General features: G+C 35.9%; 1 protein-coding gene across 1 annotated transcript in view; it reads right to left on the bottom strand.

Annotated features, from left to right (window-relative positions):
• FREM3 (FRAS1 related extracellular matrix 3) overlaps positions 1 to 14,921 on the bottom strand; it is a 50,140-nt gene that overhangs the window by 26,029 nt on the left and 9,190 nt on the right. The window contains 3 exon segments of the mRNA XM_062574944.1: positions 76 to 203; positions 470 to 698; positions 2,739 to 2,885. Coding sequence (XP_062430928.1) covers positions 76 to 203; positions 470 to 698; positions 2,739 to 2,885 — 504 coding nt within the window.

Below are 14,921 nucleotides of genomic sequence, written 5' to 3'. Positions count from 1 at the left end.
CAACAGCTGGATTTGTTTTCTTATCTAAATATCAATGTTATACTGAATAATCTGTTATCTAGCTAGATAACATACCTTGGTGTGTGGAACAAATGACAATTAATTCTTGACTGACATCTCCAGATCTTCTAATAGGGATCTGCAGCTCACCAATATCTTCCTCTACTCTGTATTCCAGCTGAGGAATATACACTGTAGATTCGGGGGGGGGGGGGGGAGGAGGATGAGGGAAGGAGAGATCCAGGATGAACACGAATGAAATTACATGCAGAGTATGAATTTGGCCAGGGAAGATATTTAATAAGCAGCGCCAATTCCTCATTCAGCTAGGTGACGCTTTAAGTCAGGACTGAACAAGAACTGAACAACAGTCCGAAGACAGACATGGCGTATGGGTGTTCACAGGACCAGCAAGCAACTAGTACTGAACCTAATCACAAATTTTGTATCAGGGAAGTGATACGTACCATCACCAGGATCCACAATTTCAACTGTTGCTGCTACTGGAATCTCAAGGGCAGCCACAACAGGATCAGACAAAACAATCTGGAATGTTTCAGGTGCTTCATATTAATTGTCTATAAAAATCCTCACTCGCCAAGCGGCAGCAGCCTGTCCTGGATTGAACTGGACCTGTTTCTGAGCTTTCCCTCTGAAGTCTTTGTCCTTTACTGCTGTACCATCTTTGGTTCCAATACCTGAGTAAAAATTTGGAGGAATTACTCTCTGCACATTTTAATATTTTAATCAAATTAAAATTAGTTTTCAAATACAAACCTGGTAATTACCAAACTTCAGGAAAACAAACTGTTAAGATGATTATATCGCCCTCTCTTTAGCACTATGTTGTATAGCTCATAAAAAACAGGTAATTAGGATAGGGTCTTGCAAACATTTGTGTACATAACAGTGATTCTAGTGCTATAGATGAATCCATTTAGTTCAAAGTAGATAAGCAGCAACTGAGTATTTAACTGAAAGTAGGTTTTGCCTACTATTCACAATAGATGGCTAGTGCTGCAGCCTACATTCATAAAATTATTATGAATGTAAGAGTAAGTACAATATCCAGAAATTTGAACATGCTTTATTGGAAATTCAAGCACAAGATGCCATAACTGTTATAAAGATCCATTCAGCTTTTGCTACTTTATGCAGTACGTACATTCAAATTTTTTGAATTTTTTTTTTGAATTGAGAATGTAAAATATTTTTAAAGATATATCATAAAGAGGCAGTCAGAAAAGTTTTTTTTTGTTTTTTTTTTAACATAAGACCTTTTACACATTTTTTTAGCCTGCATAGTTTTATAGCTGGCTTTTCTGTTTGCGCACGTGTGTATGCACACACATACTGGCAGAATCTAACTGTGGACGTAATGAGGCAAATGTCTAACTTACCATGGGGTTCTGAAGTTCATTACTGCCTTTGGGTTTTAACCTAGCACTAATTCACGAGCATCTTCTTATTAAGTGGTGGTGTTGGTGGTGATGTTCAACACCTAAAATTATGACTCACTTTACCTCTCCTGATTGAGAATAATTAATTCCTTTCAAGTCAATGCCCTAGCTGTTTGTGAAAGAATCTGAGTGGCTAGCAAAGAGCTTCCAAAGGCTGTGAAGTATGGTATCACTCCTATACTAGAATTCACAGTTCCTCTACCTTATAACTACTCAGGTATTAAATGCCTAATTTAATACTCAGATATATCAGGCTGATATATGACACCTGTATTTTACAAAACAAATATTATCATGCATGGGATAAAATGACAAAAAGCCTAAAACCTTAAACTTCATTTTCCTTTTGTTTTTAAAATCAGGGAGAAAAAGGATATTTCTGCTTAGTGCTCTCTAAGCTGCTCTATTGGTGCAAAGAGGACAAAAGCAGGATGCTTATTTTTGGTTTGGGATTTCTATGATTTCTGTTTACTTGACTGCAAAGCTGTCATGAGTGACACACACCTGCTACCCCATGATATCACATCATAACTTATGTGCTCCACACCTACCACCTTTGTTAACAGATGGCCCTTTGAGAATTATGAGTAGCATCTCATATACCACAAAGGTCTGTGGAGTGTGACTAACTTCTCCACAAATTGGTTCTGCAAGCAGAGAGCAGCTGCTTCAAGTCATCTAGGAAAAAAGATATTTTACCTATTTATTTAAGTGTTTATTTTTAAACTAAAGCAAATACATTATGAAATGTATCCTCTTGCTAAAACAACAATTGTCATTTTCCAAGACAGAATGGACACAGAACATGGACACTCAAAGCATCTCATTCCTGTTTCATTGTTTAGCAGCTTCAGAAGAGAGACACTGAGGCAAAGAGCTGAAATTTATTTTGATGTTCTTACTTCTGTTCTTACCTCTACTAATACATACACAGGAGCTGGGGAATGATACTGCCTAAAGGAGGTTTTATATAAAAAATATATATAAATATGCATCTTTATACATTTATCTATCTATCCATAGACAGACAGATATAGACATAGAAATAAACAACAACAAAAAGCCTGTCTCCATATAATGTATTCACTTAGATTTCTGGGGTGGCAGCAGTGAAAAATGAACAGAGCCATGTTTGAACAATAAAAAACTATGCCACTGTTATGGTGATTCTTTGGCATATATTAAGTAAACAGAAGAGTCAGCAACTATGGAACAGCTTTTAACAGCTGCCTTTCCTGGTGCAAGAAATTTCAAACATTAAAGATTTACTTTACTTACTGGTAAAAGAGGTCTCTCCCAGATATCCTCTGCGTCTGATGGTCACCTCCAAAAATTTGGAGTTCTCATCTACAATGTGGTACTCCTTCTCCAAGGAAATCCATGCTCAGTTCAGTCTATAGGATTGACTCCTTAACATATTTCCTCCTGTGCCACAGAAAAAACACCCTGAATATTACAACTAGTTAGTAAAACACAACCAGAATTCCCTAAAGTCATTGCTTAAATATACTTGTACTAGCATCATGACAGCTCCAGTCTACTTGCTCATCTATGTATACAGGGGAAAGAGGAACATAACACTAAAAACAACATCCTACTCTCCAAAACCTTCTCCAGCGCCTGCCTCACCACATCTTACACAGGCTGGAGGCTAGTTTAGGGGCCACTGCCTGTGCTTTAGGACTCCAACTCCCTAACTGAGCTACCTATTAACTCCCAAAGACTAGTTCTGCAAAGATTATTTCTGTCAGGAGCAGAATTAAGCTGTGAAAACAACTCTTTGGGAGGCTTTGGGCCGGTCACATTGTAGTCTGGCATTAATGAGTCTTTTTAACAATGCTAGTATGTGCCTATCAACACCAAATAATGACAGTGACCTGAATTCAGCTTCTCCTAGTAAATGTAGGCAACATGTAGTATTACATAGGGAAGATCTCACATCTCGAATTATGAATGATTAACTGTGCAAAATATTTGGAAGTTGTGACAAAGCTTCTCTTCTTTTTAGAAAAACCATTTATTAAAAACAGTAGTTAGTCTCTATTACATGAAGGAAAACAGAGGAAAAATAAATTAGGAATGTAATGCTATTTAAAACTAACAAAGACAATAAAATTTAATTTGCATTTTTTTTTGTTTTGGAAAATTAACCTTTCAGAAGTATCCTGTAAAAGTCTTACACAATCCAGCCCATTCCATGTTTCTATACAACAAAAGTAATTAAATAAAAATTGGTCCTGAAGCCATAAACTTTCAGTTCATTAATTATTTTTTTTCTAGCAAAATTAGGCCTTACCTTGCATGCAGTACGCTTTGTAATAGAAGATTGTAATATATGATTTCAGAAACTTTTAATGACGAATGGATAACAGACAAAGTATGGATAACATAAGAAGTAACAGGAAAAAAACAACTGCTTACTCAAGAACCAATAAAACACTGTTTACCACTTACCTGGTGAATTGATATATGTATTTCCATATTCAGTTGTTCTAAATTAGTAAGAAATAGTATGTTAACACCCAAAATGGCAGGACACTTTTTTCATTTTGCTGTGATGAAAAGTACTTCCAGCCACCATTTCAGACTTCGTTTTAGCTTGGGTAGCCAGCAGTGTTTCTATGCAACTCCACAAGTAAAGCAATGTTTCTTCACAATAGCTGCTCTGCAGATGTGAGCATATTTGCTGTTGCCTTTGATTTGCAGGATAGCTAAAGCTTACTGAAAAGGATTAGGAATGTAGGAAAAAACTGCAGAGGAATAAACAGTGAAGGGAATGAAAGGAATGAAAAGTTTGAGAGGCACAGAAAGAAGAAAGAACAAAATCCACCAGCTCAGAAAAGAAAATAAATATACATACATATGGAAGGGAAAACAGTTCCAAAAATAAGATTATTTAGATAAAGTGATGAGATGGAGGAGAAAATCGGAATTAATGCATAACTTTAGCTAGAAAATTAAGCAGTAAAGGCATAAATGGGTATTAATCTTCAAAATTTCTTGCGCAAGAGAACGGGGGATAGGTCAGGAATAATTGAACATACAGTTTGTTGGGAAATTATCAGTTTTTCTTTCTGTCTCTATTTGGAATATAATGAGTCTTTTGCTATGTCTCAATGAGTTTTTGGGGATTTTTTTCAGATAACTCACACTCCAAGAAATTAAAACCAAAACAACCTCCCCCTTCTCTTTTCCATGTATTGACATAGATGCAGTTGAAAAGGGTTTAGGGGAGGGGTTTTGGTTAGTTAGTTGTTTTTTGCTGTTGTACAACACAAAGCCTGCTGTTGTACAGCCAGGCTGTATTACAATGATTGAATACTCCCAGGCTGGTATCTGTTATGAGTGAATATTTTTTCTCAGAAGGAACAAGTGGCCATTCTGAGCAAATCAGCTAAACAGCTGCTGTGAATCCCTGATCTTGTTTAATCTTCCTTCTTCACAGGCACGTGAAGGTCTAATACGTTAACTCAGGCAAGGAGCACGCATGCATCCTACTAGATTCAGGAAAACTTTGTTCTGACAAAAATATTTTCTATGACATTTAAAGAAAAATGAAAAAACAGAAACCACTTCAGAAGAAATTCATAAAATTTAGAGATGGATGTGTAAGAGTTTGCAACAAGCCTAGAAATTTTTATTCAGTATTTACAGCAAATCATCACTGCATTGCTAAGTAAACTGCTTTTGCTGATAGAGTGGAGTTGCATTTAACAGTATAATTAGGAGAAACATCAGTAGAAATGTAGTTTTGTATCATGTGTTTCCTAAGGATTGTCTAATTCTTGCCATCTTCTATGGTGACACCTTTTATGCTCCCTATTACCTTACTCACAGGTAGGTGCAGTCTAGCCATGACACGGCCTATGTAGAAACATTCCCTCTTTTAGAAGAGGATGGAAAAAATTAAAAACTGGGGGCTCAAGAAGGGGAGCTGGGACAGGGAAGCATACATGCTACCAAGGCACTCCTTACCACTATCTGAAGAATTTCCAGTTGTCCTTTAAAGAAACCTCGTATCATTACAGAGGTACAAACCAAATTTATCAGAGGTCACCCACATACATATTCTTATACAGCCTGCTTATTATGAGTTAGGTCTAACTCCTACTCTTCATTTAATTTATGTCAATAAGAAATTAAGCTTGTGCATGTAATCAAGAAGCTCAAGCAGTAACAATCTCCCCAAAATCAGGCCTATGATCCGGCAAATATACATACAAGACACATGAGAAGCAGAAATTTCACTAGCTATTCTTATAAAGGTTCCTGTGTTTGGAAAGACACAAAGTAAAAAAGAGAAAGAAGAGAAAGTAAATGAAGGAGAGTAAAGGAACTTGAGAAGAGGAGATGTTAAAAAAAAAAGAAGAAGAAAAGAAAAAAGAAAAAAACAACCCCCCCGCCCCGTCCCTGAGGAAAGCTAAGAGTGAGCACTTTCAGACTTCATAAGACAGACACTTGAAAGTGTAAGCAGAGATACTGCCTCTTGTTTTCTTTTGCAGTGTTTCTGATAACAACACTTTGTACAGTCTCTGGAAAAGTGACCTTGAATAATTTTTCATATTAACTAGAACAGGTGGAAAACACTAAATTTCGGGCTAACCAATTTTGTCTCAGAAAATACCTTTATGAAAAAGAAACCGAGAAACTTCTTTGCCATTTTTTTTGTCCAGGAGCATTCCTGGATTTTTATTATGCAAAAGACTATTAAGCAAATATATTGTCTGTAAAATGTGGCAGGTGTTCCTTGAAAAATATCTACAGATGAAACTAATGAGAAAAAGTCTCTGCTTTGCTGAACTGTATTTGGCCTGAAAGAAATCATAGGAACTGTAGAATGTTCCATGACCTTATGTTTTTGTATTGACTACATTAAAAGCTATATTCCAAAAAATCACCTTCATTTCTGTTTTTAGGTTAGTTACATAGACCACTGTAGAAGAAGCAATACCAACTAATTTGTTCAATTAGACAGTCTAAATTGTGTAGTTTTATTAGTTTATGATAAATCTGTTTATGAACAATACCTCAATCCAGACTATTTTACCAGAGAATTCTTATCAATGCATCACAATAATAAATACATTAAATAATTCTGCAAGCTATTTGCACAGATAAACTGGCAAAACTTACCTCAGAAATTCTTCATTAGCAATTACTTCCCCGGTCATCATCTTGCGTATAGTGATGGTCTATCTGGGCTTTGATCCTAATCCAACCTAATGCATAAGATTTAATTTATGCTTTCTCACAGTATCAGTATTTCAAAAGCTATCAACTGATTCACAAGCTGTCATCTCTGGTTACCTATACAAATGATTTGCCAGAACTCTAAACTATCACAAGAATGAGAAACAGAATATGATTTTTAACAATGAGCCTTTTATCAACAGAATATAAATGCCTAGCAGACTTTGCTATAAGCTTTTGAAATGGTAGTATGCTAAATGTTCTTTGTAGATGCTAGCACAGTGCAGAGAAGTGAAATGAATACAGTAGCTAATATTCATATATAAAAATAGAAAAACCAACCACCAGACACCACAGATTCTTGTCTGAATTCTGGAGAAGTGCCAAGAGGTAGAACAGAAATGTAAGACACAGCTCTTTCATGCTTCAGGCCATGCAGATTTTAGAACATTCTTCCAAACTTTGGTCCAAATTTTATCCTTTCCCTCGGTACACCTGCTGACAAGTGCATTCAGTCATAAAAAACACTGCCACGTTGCCATTTTACAGAGCTGTAGGAAGAGCAGAGCATGATGAAAGACAGCAATAGTACGGTTTCTTGAACCCTCAAGCTAGCTTGATGCTGGCTGAAGTTCCACAACAGTGTAACAAGCTGAAGCCTCTTTGTGACCCTTACAGAAGCCAGAACTTTTCTGATAGATATCAGTATTAAAAAAACTGACAACAGCCTCTTCCTCGCTTCCTTTTAATTTTATACCTCTACAGCTTCTTGATGTTCTTGGATTCTTCCCACACTGACACTGTCTTTCTGTGCACGCCATCCTTTGATATCCTCACAAAGGAATGCTGGCTGCATTGTCCAAAGAAGGGCACTTGCTCTGTTTCAAGAAAACAATCACTTTTTATATAACTACATCTTGCAGACAATAAAGAGAAGCTCCAGAGCACCACAAAAGGTGTTTATTCAAAATAACCCTCCAAAAGCAATAGTGTAAGACTTCAGAAACATTTACTCAGTATCTTTGGGTGAATCAAAATCAAATATTGTTAATGATATCTGGTAAGCAGACAAAATGAATTTAATTTTATCTACTGATAGCAGAAATTTGTCCAAGGGGTTGACCTACATCAGCTTGCCTAACAAGAAAGATCTTACATCCCAGTGAAGAATTTAGCTGTGAGCAAGAATTTAGTTGCTGCCCTGTATTCACAACACAACACCAGCTGACTGGAGTAGCTATGTTATTCTTTAGTTTCCATTCAATTTCTGTTACTGTTTTGAAGCAGTGACAAGTATTTCAGCGACTCCTTTACAAAATCTTGTTGTTTCCTTTAACTTATCTAGTAACAACTGAAACATGCATACTTCTGTGTGTATGTATATATCTCCATACAATCAATAACAAACCGAAGCTTCTACAATTTCATGTTACAGTTGCATCACAATAAATCATCCATAATGGGAAAGGAAAACAAGTGAATAAATCCAATTAAAAAAGATTATGCAAAAATAGTTTTTTCCTAATTTCTAAAAGGCTCTAAGTAATTCCTAAAAGTCTCTAAGAGTCTATTAATACTATCTTTTAAATCTCTCAGGTTAATACCATCAAAAGAAAATGTAAACAGACTGAGACACTAAGAAGTTCTGGTCAGTGACCTCAGAGGAACAGCAAAACAGAGCCATTCCATGAACTCTTCCTTTCACATTATTTTCCCTCTTTCTCATTCCTGCTCTCACTTGCATGCTGTCTTGCTCTCTCCAAAGGTTTGTCTTATGGCTAAAAGGACAGAGGAAAAAAAATCTGTAATACAATAAGAAAAACAAGAAAATCATGTTCCAGTGAAAGTATTGGTAAGTTTTGGGATTTGGTAAGTTACAGAAGTGGAAGATTTTGCTTCTAGGCTTTTAACATTCCTGGTGAACTCTGCTGCTGCAAGCACTGAACCAGCCAACAGAATATAATGCACTGGTTGAATTTCCCAGAGAAACTTAAAGTCCAGTGACGGAGTGTGAGGAGGGAGACTTGAACAAGTTATGGCACTAACACGTAAGAGTTGATCTGTAATAACTCTATGTACAAGCTCCAATCCTCCAACAAATGAAAAGATTAATTACCTCAGTCTCACTTTCTTAAGTTATAGAGGTACTGCGAGAAAACAGATGGATGGCACATGAACCTGCGATACTCTTGAAGCTATGCTTTAAACAAGTGTAAGTACCATTTTGAGTGGGATCATATCTGGGAAACTCACATCCTTCTTACATTCTTGGGTGACAATCAGGAAAATAATCTGCTTTTGAAGCCTGAAGCCCCGGTAATCTCTGTGGGCAGTTATACAAAAATACAAAAATTGATTTGACAATTTGCTTGACACAATAATAATATATAAGCTGGCAGCAATGTGTTAGCTAGTAAGAACCACCAGCAGTATCTTAATCAAGTATTTAGTTTGCTCTCAAAAGCATAAGAGAAATCTTTCATTGTATTTTGTAGTTCTTTTCCCTAATGTTACTCAGATGCAAGAGAGTAAGAATCTGTACATATTTTGTCTCCTACCATTAGGAGACCAATAAAAATGAAGACAAACAAAATGCTTGCATAATGCTCTAAAAAATAAAAAAATACCTTTAGCATGTACTATAGTTAAAAAAAAAGAAAAAAAAGCTCCAAAAGACTGAATTAGTTCATGATATCAAACCATATTAAACCAAAAATCTCTTTAGACTTCTTATGAATAATGAAACAGAAAAAACACTGAAGAACATTCACTAGTGCACTCTGACACGGAGGGCTAGGTTTCATGGGTACTTCACCTCAACATTAACAATCGTTACAAGGTGACAAGAATCACTAAAGAACTCCTCTATGGAAGCAAAGTTTCAATCATCTATTAAAAAAAAAAACCAAACCACAGAATTCAATGATAAAAAGTCTTTTGCCGCTACAACTATTTAATCACATGCTTAATATATGCAATTTGGTGCTCTTTTTTGCACTCCACATGCAAGAATATGCCACCCTCCATGGTAGATGATTCCTTAGGTTCAGTAACCAAGAAACTTTCCAGCTGCTTTGCACTCTCAGAAACTTTGTGCACATGGAAGACATCTACTGAGCATCTGTACTATTGCGTCTGTTCAGATAAAGTTAGGGTCAATGAGACCTAAATCAAAGCTCACTTGATTTCTTAAAAACTTCCAGCAACTTCAAAAGCTTTTTAACAGGCTCTTGGATGAGAAAAGACACGAAGACGGAGACAGTAAAAATGAAAGGACTGAAACGAAATTGTAAGTCATGCTGTGTAGCAAGAAAGCATAGTTTTAGCTCTTTTTGTTAAGTATATTTTAAAAATTCTAGGCAAACAGAATTCATTGGGATCTTGTAGGTAAATATAGGTAAAATGAAAAGCAAACATGCAGATAGTTCAAAGACAGAAGCTAAATCTACGCGTAAGTGATGAGAAGGGCAGCTGGGCCACCATAGGTGATAAAGGCATTTGCTAAAGAAAGAAGAAACTTACCTTTATATACATATATATATAGACACATACACACACATACATATACATATAAAAGTATATATAGTGCCTACTTATATAACCTACTTAAAGTACAAGAGAAATTACTGTAGCATTGGCAGGGCAAAAAGTAGGTTCTAGTACAATCACCAGATAAACAATACACAGCAAAATATTTGTTTGAATGACTAATTTTGTGTCAAGCTTTAGTCCAATAACAAAATACTTGCAAGGAATTATTTAATGTACATGATTCTGAAGAGTTAAAACAGAGTTCTTTGTACTCTGTTTTGTATGATTGAAAACAAGTACTCAGCCATAAAATCCCCTACATATAAAAAAACGGGTATCAAACCTTGCCAATTTCCTTTGTATTTTTTTAGTGTCTCTACAGTGTACTCTTAAGACATTCTCAAATGACTACAGTTTCCTTTCATATTAGTACGCATCTTTATAGCTGCATATGCCGGCACCAATATTTAAATGTGATAATTATCTTTAAACTTGCATGAAAATGTTGTCAGCAAATGAAATAGTAGTGTTAAGAAGCGGTTCATTAGTGTGTGTCTTTGAACGTGGACAAAAGGGTGGATTCAGATGAGGACCAACGAAGGCAAAAGCGTAGTTGCCCGGCTTGCCCCAACAATTATCTCAGACACTGTGAGAACAAAGCTGTGCAGCAGATCCCAGCTAGTTAAAAAATTAAAAATTTAACACTATTCACTATATTCAATGCATACACTCTGGGGAGGAATTTTTGTTTCATTTGAAACCAGAGAGCAAATGGCTCTGCAATAATCATGGCTCTGACAAGAAAATATTGTCAAAAAGTTTGTGCTTAGACTGCACAAATCCCTTTCTTTCCCATTAAATTACTTCAGTGGCCCAAAGTATGATAAAAATCACTAATATTAATACTTTACAGTTCAATTTTTACCATTATGGTATTGAAAACGTTTAGTGAAATACAAAAGATCACACATCAAAATGAACCTGATCTTTTCTCAGATTTTTGAGACTCCCTTTCAGCTGACATTGTCTAAAGAAGGTCTCATCATGATGATAATGAATAGGTCCTGAGTGAGTCAACTGTCAGGATTTACAGAGCCCTGATTTTAATCTCATTTACATTGCAGAAACTCCAGAATCACTCTTTTAGCAAACATTTTAATTTTTTTAAAATTTTTGAATTTAACAATACAACTACAGTCTAAACTAATCTAAACCCTTAACCTTTGAATGCTGTTGTAATCAGAAAAAGAAACAGTCAATACAGTGATATCAACCTGAAGATGAGAGTCAGAACATCTTTCTTTTAGTAGAGAAAGCCATCAAAAAAAATAAACAAAACATACAATTTCGTTATTTAGATTCATGGCTAGAGAGTGAGCAACTCTCTGAGCTGGTTCAGCTTGAGAATCACCAAGACATCTTTGCTGCTTCCTCCAGACCTTGCAAGGTCCCAGAGGAAAAATTCCAGAGGAAATGGCCAAACTTTATGAGAACACAGAGGGCAGCAGCTGCACAATACTTAGTCACAGAGTCACAGAGCAGCTTCCTCAGTATAAGTAAGACAGCTTACAGCATAAGTAATACTAGTCTGAGTGTCCTCTGAAACTTCAGACAAATCCTACTTGTTGCACATGCATAAATGGTTCAGCTTTGAACACTAAGGAATCCAGCAGAGAAGAATCTCTGTACAGGGCAGAAAGTAATGAGGCTTCTATAAATATAAACTTCACTTTTTTAAGAACTGAAGTTCTTAAACAACAAAAAAGCCACAATTAAGGAGATGATAACTCTGTGTAAATACCCAGCATGTCTGAGTGAAGAAGTGAAGACAGTAATTTGGAAAACAGCAACAGAGGAGCTGATGAGAAACCAAAAGCAATCAGTGTAAAAGAAAAGTTAAAAGAGCTGAACTAAAAGAGCTGATAAAGGGAGGAAAAAATATGAGGAAAACAAGACTGGTAAATCAAAAAAGTACATGAGTTCTGGGTTTGTCAGAGATCAAAATCTAAATAACAACACTATTTTTTACATGGACATGCTAAAATTTCTAATAATGCAGGAAAGACAGAAGTGTTCAGGAGAAAATAGCTTGTTTTCATTTTTACAAGTACGTTCTCTTTCCATCACCAAAATCCTGTAAGAAAGTATCAACTAGCTTGGATCCAAAGCAGCCACAGTAGGCTCTCACTTCGAATATTCTTCCATTTTGACATGACGGAAAATTATAATCCAGTACAGATCTCCAACCAGATCGTGCACTTACCTAATGGTTTTTCATTCTTGAGGTCAACATAGGGAATATGCATCATTCAGTGCTGTCAAGCATGGCAGCAAATGAGAGCACACCAAAAAAATCACATTAAAAAAGCATTTTCCCACTGAAATTGAAAGATTCCTGCAGTGCAAGTTATTTGACAAACTTTCCTGTATAAGAATTCATACATCCTTGCTGACTAATAAATTCAAAATTTATTAAAAACCAAATTAAAATCCCTAAAAATTTTATAAACTTGCTTTGGGAGAAATGTCGTTTATTTAAGGCTACATGGAGATGGCTCAGAAGTTGGAAATTCTGTGCCTCTTATATCAGAAACCTTTTGTGTCTGCAAGTGGTAAAATAACACTGGCAACATGCCTCCTAACTATTTTTGGATATGTGGGTGAGGGAAGAAAAATGCACAAAAGCTGCCTACTAACAAAAGTGTCATTTTTAGGAAGAGGAACTACTGACTTGCACATGGTAACACAAAGCCAATTTGTAAGATTATCAGTAAAATTAGAAATCATACTGTAAAATGAAATCATCGTATTAGATAAACATGGTCATTAACACACAAACCTCATTAGATATTAACTTAGATCAGTAACTACACACTGCCAGTTTAGATGATCAGATTTAACCTAAGAGTTGCTAACAAGCTATTTGAATTGCCATATTTCAGTTTGTATAATAAAAACAAAAACCAGAACACCACATTACTCTGCCCACAGGTTTTTTATTTGCACTTCATGCATTAACAAAAATACTTATTCTTAGTGACTGGACCAACCTCTTAATTTTATTTAAACCACACAGAAGGTAACCTTAATCCTCTAGATGTTATTAGTGAGCACATGACTTACTGTGAGAGTGTATTAAAACCTGTAAAAGCAATTCATGCTCTGTAACTCATAGAATTAGTAAAGCCTTTTTTGCTGTATACTTGCACCTTCTAAGATGCCAGCTTCAATCAAAACACTGGCAGGTTATTCAAAATTACAAAGCCATGCTCTTTGCCTAGAAAAAAAAGCTTGCAAGCTACCTTGGATTAGACCACATCAGTCAACACCATACCTTCAGAAAACTAAGACTCTGATCCAAACTCCCTAGCTGAAGATTTTAAGTCTTTGAAAGGCAGAAGCTAAGAAAAAGATATAGAAGCAGCTAGGAAAAAAAAAATGTAGAAAGACTATATATTTCTAGAAAACTCCAAGGATTTCCTCAGCCCTTTCACTCCTCTCCTCCCCTACTGTTTATTTGCAGTAGCACCAAATTTGTGCAAGAAGGCTTCTGAGCGAAATCCCAGACCTACTAAAACGAACAGCAAAGCTCCCACTAGCTTTAGCAGGGGCAGAATTTCACCCTACGGCCTGGGACCACATCAAACAGAATGCACAGAACAAATTCATACTTTAAAGCATTTTCTAATTTTTTCTTTCTAAAGATCTACATTTTAATAGCTAGAAGTACATCATACAGAATTTTCTTTAGTATTTTATGGTCTGCAAATATTCCTTAGTGCATTTCAGTAGGATTCCTTTATGCAAATGGAGTTCTAAGTTTAAAATAGCATTCCACACAATGTTTGAAAGAAGCCTGAACCAGTCTCACAAAGTTCACATTAACAAGATCTTGCAGCTTTCTGTATCAGTAAGCTCTCATTACTGTTTTGTCAATAGTAATGGGGGGGGGGGAAGGTCTGGAGGGCAGCAATGACAGGAATGTCAAAAGGTTAAGTGTACTAAAAACTACAAAATAAAGAAGGTGAACTCTCCAGCTAAATAACAGAGAGTTACTCATACAAAACAAGATTGAACATAAAACAAGGTGGAGAGGCACTAGTTAGTGCTGATTTTTGCATGAAAATCACATGGGGAGAAAAGGGGGGAGGGAGAAGTTTCCTAAATCAAATATAGTGAAGTCAACAGTCAACAATAACCAGCTCTGAGTTTACCACATGCAACTGCTCATCATACATCTTTGAACAAATTTAACAGATTATATTCAGGTCTAGAAGAAAATATTAAGAAACTACCTATTTGTGTTCAATTTTTGCCATCGTTTGGTCTGTGAAATGAACTGCAGGCTCAAGACCGAACATGCACAATTCACATCTGCCAGTGGGCACCATAATTAATTGGTTAAGTGTATTTCTGCCCCAACCTTCAGTTTAATTGTGGGAACAGTTTCCTCCAGTCAGAGAGATCTACTTTTCTGAAAACAGCCATGTATCTCATACATATCACTGTTAAAACTTTGCCAGTAATTTCCTTCTACAACAGAACAAGTAGTTATCCAGATAAGGAACCTAAGGGAATCTTTCCTACCCTCAGGTTAAAAAAAAATGCTATTATTCAAAAAGGTACACTTTAACCTTAAAGGATTATGCTTTTGTCTGAATGAACTTTACTCTCAGTGCAAAAGAAGTAACAAGATACAAAACACCTGCATTTTCACCTCACACGTGCTTAATGCATTTA

The sequence above is a fragment of the Rhea pennata genome, chromosome 4 (assembly GCF_028389875.1).
Source record: "Rhea pennata isolate bPtePen1 chromosome 4, bPtePen1.pri, whole genome shotgun sequence".
NCBI lineage: Eukaryota > Metazoa > Chordata > Aves > Rheiformes > Rheidae > Rhea > Rhea pennata.
The sequence above is the reverse complement of the archived record's forward strand: the minus strand, read 5'-3'. Positions and strand labels throughout refer to the sequence as shown.